The sequence below is a fragment of the Crocuta crocuta genome, unplaced genomic scaffold (assembly GCF_008692635.1).
Source record: "Crocuta crocuta isolate KB4526 unplaced genomic scaffold, BGI_CrCroc_1.0 scaffold3, whole genome shotgun sequence".
NCBI classification, from domain to species: Eukaryota; Metazoa; Chordata; class Mammalia; order Carnivora; family Hyaenidae; genus Crocuta; species Crocuta crocuta.
In genome coordinates this window covers 7,919,385-7,929,185 of record NW_027529934.1, presented here as the reverse complement: position 1 = coordinate 7,929,185, position 9,801 = coordinate 7,919,385, and the positions used below count along the sequence as shown (strand labels likewise).

General features: G+C 45.6%; 2 protein-coding genes across 2 annotated transcripts in view; both read left to right on the top strand.

Moving 5' to 3' along the window:
* Positions 1-395: 395 nt before the first annotated feature.
* Positions 396-1,301, top strand: LOC144230800 (transmembrane epididymal protein 1-like). Its single transcript, XM_077763115.1, has one exon. It carries the CDS (start codon positions 396-398, stop codon positions 1,299-1,301), a length of 906 nt encoding a protein of 301 aa, XP_077619241.1.
* Positions 1,302-9,102: 7,801 nt separating this feature from the next.
* GLUL (glutamate-ammonia ligase) overlaps positions 9,103-9,801 on the top strand; it is a 10,778-nt gene continuing 10,079 nt past the window's right edge. The window contains exon 1 of the mRNA XM_077763233.1: positions 9,103-9,214. The gene's annotated coding sequence lies outside the window, so the exon portion shown is untranslated. The remainder of the gene's footprint in view (positions 9,215-9,801) is intronic.

Below are 9,801 nucleotides of genomic sequence, written 5' to 3'. Positions count from 1 at the left end.
AACCCCTACCCCCATCCCATACTCCTCTCTTTGTTTGAGTGCTTGGAAACACAAGGGGAAGAAAGCCATGGGAGAAAGGGACAGGTGTGAACAGAAGTGCCTCAAGGGCCATAGACAGGAGCTAAAATCATATTCACAAGTGTTCTTCTTTGACATAAATCAGTTAGTTCTCAATGTTCCAGAATGGAATGGAATAATGAGGCTTTACTTCACCAAATCTGTAGGCTTGTTTCAAGGAACATTTCCTCTGTGTGGGAGCAGTGGGTGGGGCAAGATGATAAAAGTTGGTGGAAGGCAATTCTTTCCAAAGCCCAGACCTTGAAGTGGCCCCAGAAGTTGTGGACTTGCCCAAAATTTGCTCTTCTCTCCTTTGTTAGACAGATCTGTGTAGCTCAATGGGAACCTTTATTGGTCATGTGTACCCAGGGCTGTTTCTAATCTCATATGGACTGTGTCAGGCAATAGTAATCTCCAAAGCTATGATATTCAAAGACTCTCTCCTGGATCCTTCATGCCATCCTCGGAATAACAGAAGATGGGCCAGGCTGTGGAAAATATCCTATGGAGGTTTGCTGAAGATGTTGGCGGGCTCCATTTTGATAGCTTATGAGATCAGCTGCATTAAAGGAGGGTTGATACTGATGAACAGAGAGCTGCCACCAAGATTTATGTACCCCAAAGAGTGGCAGCACCTCACTATGTTCACCCTCCTTACGCTCAATGGCTGTGTAGATATCATGAGCAAGAACTTGCTACCTCAGAGGTGTGTGGTCCTAGAGAAAGGTACCTTGGTCCTGACCCTCTATGTGCTCCTGTTGTTGTTGTCGTCACATGTCCAGGACTCAACAGGGATAGAGCTTCAGATTCATTATCTGCTCATCGTGGTGGTGTTCCTGTTGATGCTGGTATTGACCATACAGCTGTGGACTCCTGACACATTTCACCTCTTGCTAATTGAGACTTTTCTGTTCCTGATGATGGGCTCCTGGCTGATACAGGGAGGCTTTATTCTGTACAGACCAGTCACTGGCTACCCATGGCAGGATGATGACATCAGTGACATCATGTTTATCACCACCTTCTTCTGTTGGCATGTGATGATCAATGCTTTGTGTCTGCTGGGAATCTATGGAATCTCTTCCTTGTGGCATTGTTGTTACCGTCCCAGCTTGAAGCTGGTGGGATCCAAAGAAACTCCATGTCACAGGGGCACTGTAGGACCCCTCTACAAATTGCTGCGGGAAGTGGAACAGTCAGAGAAAGAGGACCAGGCTCTTCTCCTTTCAAGGAGCTCTTCCTGAGACAGGGCCTAGAATGCCTGGCACATTGTCCACCCATCTTCCTCCTTGTGTGTTCACTCAGACAGTGCACTGTAGCCTTTTTGGTCCCCAGTGAAGGTAATGGCCATGAAGGAGAGCAGTTAGTCTCCATCTGCTGGTACATCTCCTGCCCTTGAACTTCTCATTGCTGAAGAGATGAGGAGAGAGGAACTTAAGAGATGCTGATGGGATTGGTGGGTGGTAGGGAGAGCACCAGCGGAGTAGGTAAATGTGTGAGAAAAGCCATGGGGGCAGAAGATGCAATCAAAGGGAGGCCTTCAAATGGACAGCAGTGTCCAGCAGTCATGCTGTCACCAGTGACTTCTCCAGACACAAGTGATTGCCTTTTACCTGAAAGTATAATGATTTCTTGCAATTCAAAACTGGAATCATTCAAGTCTTATCCTGATAAAGAAAAGTGAGTACTTCAGGTTCAGAGCTCACTAAAGTTGCTCTGCCATGTGGAAGTAATATAAACAGAATTTATCATTAATTTATACTGGTTGAAATTATTTTTATATCCCCTTCCCATTTTTAATGATTGCCTTCATTTCAAATCCAAATTAATAAAGTGAGACTTTATTAATGCTTTAATATGGCAACAGTTCACATGTGAAATATTCAAATATAGAATTCAAGTGCTCAGTGCTTTTCCAACTTCATATTTTACTACTCCTATTCCCACCGAAGTTTATCTATTTCACGATCACCAATTTTGCACATGTAGTTTCCTAGTGTGTATCCTTGGGTCTTTGCAAGTTTCAGTCCCTTGCATCTTACAGAAAGCCATCAGACAATCACAGTTTTACCCTGTTTTTTGATACCCAGCATAAAACCCACCTTCACTCTCACCCCACTGAGCTCCCCAAAGGGGGCCTTCTCCAAGCTCTTACTGACCCCTTTGTTCTGGAATTCATAGGTGTGTATAATAAACCTGCTTTGTTAAATTGCCCCTGCAGCTGATACACTGTGCTTTGTACTCTCTTTGAAATAATTTCTTTTGGGTAAGTTTTTCCTCACCACCTAAAGCATAGACTCCTAAAGGGTAAGGACTTTACGGTATCCAAGTTACATAATTTCCTATGTATGTCCCAAAATGTAGTATAAGTGATGCATAATAAAGGCTTATTTGGGGGCCCCTGGGTGGCTCAGTCGGTTAAGCATCCAACTTCAGCTCAGGTCATGATCTCATAGTTCATGGGTTCAAGCCCCACATCGGGCTCTGTGCTGACAGCCAGGTCAGAGGCTGCAGCCTGCTTCGGATTCTGTGTCTCCCTCTCTCTCTGACCCTCCCCTGCTCATGCTCTGTCTCTCCCTCTCGCAGAAATAAATAAAACATTAAAAATTTTTTTAAAAATAAAGGCTTATTTGCTTCCAGAATCTCTGCCTACCCATGTTCCTTCTAAATGTGTTTCAGCACAGGTCCAAGATTCTGTGTCTCCAAGCTTGAGTCATCTCCTTAGTAATGACTCCACTTTCTTCCTCATTCCTGGGAAAACAAAATCCACCAACCTATTTCTGAATTGTTTACTCTGTTAGTGCTTTTTAATCTGTAAGGAACTTCCAGAAAACAAACTCAGCAGGTTGACTTACTCAAGTCTTACAGCTGGTACAAGGAAAGACAGGAATTTGAGTGCAGGTATGTTTGACTCAAGCCAGTAACTGTCCTCTGGGTCACAGTGACTTTGCTAATGGCAATGGTAAAGGAAGTGATCCTCAAATTGAAATTTTTTTAATTTTTTAAAATATTGATTTATTTTTGAAGAAGAGAGAGACAGAGTGTGAGCAGAGGAGGGGCAGAGAGAGAGGGAGACACAGAAACCGAAGTAGGCTCCAGGCTCTGAGCTGTCAGCTTGACCTCATGAGCCATGAGATCATGACCTGAGCCAAAATCGGGTGCTTAACCAACTGAGCCACCCAGGTGCTCCAAATTGAAATTGTTTTAAAAAACAAGAAAGAGGAAAAGGGAGGGATGGAGGAAGGACAAATGGCCACCCAGAAGGCCCAGCTAGAAAAATGTGGCACATGAACATACTCTAGACGTCTCCTACAGAGCATGTCTCTGTCAGACTTTCTGCCCACCACCCAATACCTGTAAGGCCACAAGTCTAAACCAAACTGACTCCATGACAGGCTTTAAGTTTCCCCTCTAAACTAGAAGGCCTGAGTTTCAGCTTCCCCGAAACTATCAGGTAGTTACACATTGCCCAAGGCAGGAGTAACCACCCTTGCAACACCCAATCAGGAAAGGCCAGCGACCACCCTCCACATTGTTAAGGGAGAGAGGCCTGGAGATAGAAACTATAGATAGGACCCTGTTACCTAATGTTAAAGTTAATCTGTTAGTCGCTGAACAAGACCCTAGGCTCGCTCTGTGATTGGTTGAATTTAAACGTACTCTAAATGTTGTAATTGGATCCCGCCAAAAGTAACGAATACTCTAGGCAATGTGTATGGTCAAACCCGCTGTCAATGATGTTGAATAATTATGATTGGATCACTGTTCCCATGTCACCACTTCTGTAACTCCCCAGTCTCAAACCCCATAAAAACCCTACTCTGCCCTTGTTGGGGGCTCTCAGCATGGATCCATGCGCTGGTGAAGTCTGTGAGTCCGAGGTTAAGCCCGTAATAAAGCCCTTTGCCTTTGCATGCGTGACTCGGTCTCCCTGGTGGTCTCTGGTCGGTGAGGATACCGCGATCTGGGTATAACATACCCTTACCCCAGCCTCCCCTGGGATTAAAAGTCTGGCAGACTCAACTTCTGGCTGGGTCTTAAATTTCTGGGCTCAGATCCGAGTAAGGGCTGAGGATAAGATTTGTTTGTAACCACATTTTCTGGTCCTCTCCATTTCCCCCTTTAACTCTTGGGTGCTACACGCTTTTCAGTTACCCTTCTTGGGGGACTTTCTCTTTACCTCTTCTACACACTGGTGGGAGATGATGAAAAAGCACAAAATACTGTTAAGCTGCTCTTTTCTAGTCATTTGAAGCCTAATTTTATAATAAACAAATGTCTGGTAATCAGTTGATACTCCCAAAATAGATTCTCTTAAATATCCATTGTAGGTAATAAATGTGCATGTTATTAATTTACTATATTTGAGATATAACACAGAGGCTCTCCCCTTGAAGGCCAGCGAGGAAAAAAAAATTCCCACTCTTAAGCTTGGGAGAGATGTTTGTAATTCTCAAATGTTACACCAGAGAGCGCTACGTTCACACCACCCCAGCCAAGCCTCTGGCTCTCCAACCAGGTAAACAAGTCTTCTCAGAACTGGTTTAAAAGGGGGTGGGGGGGCGAAGGGAAAGGAGGTCAGGAAAAACAAAACTAAGTTTAACTATTGCCCAAGCATCCAGACAACGTATCTCAGGGTTGTTTGTTTCTCATTAAAATTTGGCATGTGAATGTGAAGTAAACAGGGATTCCAGTCAACTAATAGGTTAGAGGGTGAGGGAAGCAGGACTGTGGATCCAGTTGAGGACATCTCTGGGAAGGGAACCAACTAAAGGACACACTCTGGTCTGTGCAATATATATATACATATATATATATAAATATATATGTATATATAAATATATATGTATATANCAATGTTAAATTTCCTAAGCTTTTAAAATTAAGCTTCACAAATGTTCTAATCAATCCAGAGAACAAAGAGAGATCCATCCATATATTGGGAATAAGGAACAAGATTTATCTATGAAATTTCCAGATTCACAAAATAATGAAACTGGGGACAGATGATTAAATATGCAAAATGATCTCCAAAGATTCCTTTAAAGAGAACCTGACATAAAGCATTTACTTTTTTTTTTTCCTGGTCATCTAGTTATTCCCAAAGAGTATATTGAATGTCTACCATATGGAAGGCACTGAGTGAGCCCCAATGTAGAATTCAGAGGTAAACTGGTCAGTCCCCTCACTGAGTCCTTTCCTTAATGGGGACAAGAGAGATTGCAGTGTTGCAGTGGTGGTGGCCCAGGAATGCACTAGCCGAGAGGCCTGAGGACACTGGAGGAAGGGAAACACAAAATGCTCTCAAGGGAGTTCCACCTGGGAAATGTATTAGGCTGCCCAAAGGTGACTTCAGCAAGCGACTACATGTGATAGCAGCCTCTCTCAGCCTCCTCATCTGGTAGAAAGATGTGCAGACTAGTTCTAGAATTACACGGATTCAATTTTCTCAGCAAGGCTTATTTTCCCGTTGTTAGCTACGATGAACTTAATTCTTCCCAGCTCCCCCAGTTTCCTACTTGAGTCAACATTTAGGGTAAGGCTCAAACACACTTAAGCTTCCGTCGCTTCCGTCATAACACACAATTTGGGAAATGGAGTGTTCCCTATATTCAAATGATTTTGAGGGGCCTTCAAAAAAACGCCTATTAGGCTAAAAAACTGCTTAAATTTGAACTTCTAATTTCCTATCCTGCGCTTAAGAATATCAAACAATCAGAAAGGACATAAAGAACAATTCTTTTGTGTTCCACGTTCGGTACTGAATTGAGGTAAAACCTGGCCTTTCCTTCTTTCATTATATACGTGAAACTGGAAAGCTTGGCCAACAGTAGTTTCTCCCCAAAATTTGGTTTACAAGTAATGACATCAACTTCCAAGGCTGTTTCTTTTTTGTTTTTGTGGTTTTGTTTTATTTTGGTTTCAAGGTTATATTATGGTCTATTCTTTGGGAAAGAACTGGTGTTGGCTTACTTATAAAAAAAAAAAAAAAGAATTTACAATTCTGGGTTGGGTTTCCAGGGTGTTCCTCAAGCCTGGGTCTCAGCTATGTTTCTTTAGCCTGAGCTAAGAGTTTTGTTGAATGTCTATTGAAATCATTCAAATATAGGGAAACTCCATTTCCCAAACTGCCTGTTATGGTTGAAGGTTTGATTAGGTTTGAGCCCTACGCCAATCTTGTCTGTAACGAGTGCAAGACAACCACACAGGCCCTAGAAAGGCACTTCCAAATCACTCGATTGAGAACTTCACAACTTGCAGAGTGAGAATGGGTCCTTTAGAAGAGACAGAAAGAAACTGAGAGAAGAACTCACAGGTAAAGCCTACCCAAGCCAAAGCCTTTACTGCAGGTAGAGAACAACACTGAAGAAATGCTTTCAGTGCCCAGCCCTTTCTGCAGATTTGGAACAATTTTTACCTGTAATACTGCTCTCCCATTCCACTCACCTGTTGGATGCAACTACCCTATTCTAATAGAGAAAATCCAGACTGCAAAGCACAGGTAATAATAGAATGCCCTGTCAGCTTTGATACTGGGTGTACCACGAGATGCAATAGTTCACGGGTTCAAGCATTCTAATGCCCTTTTTATGGAGAGGGTGGAAAATGGGGGCGAGTGGCAATTTAGAGAAGAAGGGGGAAGAGAACAAAGGGCAACAGACAGAACAAAGTCAAACTGAATGGAACAGGCAGTCCTACTTTTAACTTCATTAAAAGTACAATCTGGGTTTCTGGGGGTGAACCAGTTAACTTCGTCTGCTTTTCCTTCCCTCGTACTTTTTTAAGCTTCCCCAATCAGTCCTTGGGCTCCTTTGGGCCCTAATTGGTTTGGTAAGTTTGAGGCTGACCAAGGACAAGGCCTCTTGTTCCCTCCTGAAAGACTCAGTGGTCATGTATTACATTTCTAACCCTCACAAAGTATGCCTCTGGTCACATGAATGGATCAAAGAAAATCCATTTCCATTCTTGGAAAAGCAGCTCAAAGCACATGTTCCCTTGATGGTGCCGCTGTCATTTCTGTGTGATCAACAAACACAATTTATTGAACACTCACTTGGGACACCATTGGAGGATAGAAAGATGAAGGCATAGCTCAAGGAGGTGAAGATACCTAGCAAGTGAAGCAGGTACTCACATAGCAAAACGTAACACCGTAAGTTTTAAAAAATGCATTCGGTTCCTACTATCCCATTTTCTATTATATTTGCCATTTGCATCTCAGATGCTGATGGTGATGAGCCTAGAAGGCTCTGGTTTATGCTTAGGCAGTTTGGCGTCTGAAATTAACATCTTTTAAAATAAAAACATCACCTTTCCTCTTCCCCACCTTACCCTCCCCCTCAACTATTTAAACTCGACTGAGAAAGTTGTACTTCATGGGGAATAAAATAATCCAATCTCTTTGGATTACCTTAACCTTATTATTGTTTTTTAAGTTTACTATATTCATATAGAGTATATGCTATCAGAATTAATCCTTCAATATACAAGGTGGCTGTTACCCTTATTTTGTAGGCAAGAAAACTGTGGTCTCATGTGGCTAAGAAAGCTAACACAAAGCGAGTAAGAAGTAAAGCTCAGATTTGAACCTGTGTTTGTATGACCTGAAGCCCAGCCTTCAACCACCACACCACAATGCTTCAAACGCACTGAAACTTAAAATGGAATCCATCACGTTTGCAAGACTCCTTAACCCAGTGCAGAATGTCACCTGTCTGAAATATACCAAAATCCTGTTTGAGATGAAAGCTGCATCTGTCCTTTAAAGGTGTTACAGTGCCAGACACACTCCGGGATTAGAAGGATGTTGACCAAAGAAGCCAAGTTGTGTGTGTGTGTGTGTGTGTGTGTGTGTGTGGTCACAGGCAACATTTCTTTTTCCATATTTGTGGTACAAAATATAACCACAAGAGCAAACTTCTTCCCTTCCTCTTCCAAAGGCACTGAAGCCTGACTTCTCGGTCTTCAAACAGAAAAATCTCGAAGTCTCAAATACGAGGGATCTTGAAGAGATGCAATAAAAGCTAGACACCCTCAGGTGGTGGATTTTGGACAGTAAAGTAGTCAAGTAAGGAGCACGGTAGCAATGGGAATATCATACGTGTGTATGTCCTGTTGTGTGTGTCTTTCTATACACACATAGTTACCATGCCTCAGTTGACAAGCATCCGTTTTAAGATTGTATTCACATACCTATTTTCCCAACCATCATAGCATGGCTGAGAGGAGGAAGGGGTCCTGACTTTCATTTTCCAGATTAAAAAGGGCACACAAGGGGCACCTGGGTGGCTCAGTTGTTAAGGGTCCAACTCTCGACTCCAGCTCAGGTCATGATCTCGCCGTTTATGGAGTCTGAGCCCTGCATGGGGCTCTGTGCTGGCAGGGCAGAGCCTGCTTGGGATTCTCTCTCTCTCCCCATCGGTTTATCCCCCACTGTGCCTGTTCTAAATAAATAAATAAACTTTTTTTTTTTTAAAAGGCACAAGAACTTACTTGAAAAACAAAAAGCAAAGCATTATTCTGAAAATTCTAAAATGCTGACGTACCCTGAGCTTCAAAGGAGGCATGAGAAGACCTCACTTTGCTTTCAGCTGCCCTCCGGGGAACAGCTTGCACACAGACTTTCAAATCTGGCGGGCAGCTCTACAGTTGCTCTCTTGCACCGCTTTATTTGCAGATGAGGAAACCCAGGCCCAGAGAGCCGCCGAGAGACTGGTCTCAGGAGTGACAGGCGGAATCGGACAGGTCTCCTGACCCTTGCTAGGCCCGCCAGGCTCCTCTCTGGGGAATGGCAGCAGCTCAGCACACTGATTCCAGCCGGGAGAACGCTGACTGTGGTTCGCGTCCCCAGTCCCACCGCGAGGGCCGGCAGCCGCCTCGGCGCCGCGCCTCAAACTGAACGAGCGCGGAGAAGGGACGGCTGGAGGTTCTCTAACAACAAAAGGCAAAATTACGTTCCCGGGGGTCGGAATGTCCTCCGGGAGCCGTGGGGTGTGCGGCACGACCTCGAAAAACACAGGCCTCTAGAGCAAAACTCTTCAACCTAANAGCCGAGAATGGGAGAAGAGCCGAGCATCTGAACAGCACTCCCGGCCTCCTCTCCTCGCCGCATCTCGCTCTCGCGGCCCGCCCGCCCTGCCGCCTGCTCGCAGCCCGGGTAAGCGCGCCGCCGGCCCGGGGACTCGAAGTGCTGCGCGCCGTTCTCCGAGCCACCCGAGTCGCCTGACACCCCCCCTCCCCACCCCTGCCCTGGGGCCCACAGCGGCCCCTTTCTCCTCCCGCCTCTACGGTGCGCCTCTGCCCCCGCGCCCTCCGTGTGCTTTCGTCGCCCGCGCCGCGGCTCCCGGCGACTCTGGGCTGGCGGTTGTGGGGCGCGCTGGTCGCCTGCCTTGGAGGAGGGCGGGGAGTTGTTTTGATCTTTCTTTCGCGGCTCACGGCCCAAAGCGCCGCCCCTGGAGGTCGCTCAGCGAGGCGAGCGGCGGAGCCACTACTCGAGCCCGGCGCTGCGTGTTGTGTGCGCTGTGGATGGAGTGGCCGGGTGGCCCCGTGGGACCCTCGCTCTCTCCTCTGCGGTGGCGGGCCTTGGGGGACCGTCGTGGTCTTGAGGATCTGTAGACGCCTAGCTTGAGGCGAGTGGCAGTGAGCGTCGCCAGTCCTGGGGGCCCTGCACTGTGACTGAACAATGGGGAGAGCCCTGGTCGCGGTGTGGCCAGTTGGAGAGGCCTGGCTCGGCCGAGGCAGCCC

Coding starts and splice junctions, on each gene's coding strand:
- LOC144230800 (XM_077763115.1), top strand. CDS start 396: ATGGGAACCTTTATTGGTCATGTGTACCCAGGGCTGTTTCTAATCTCA.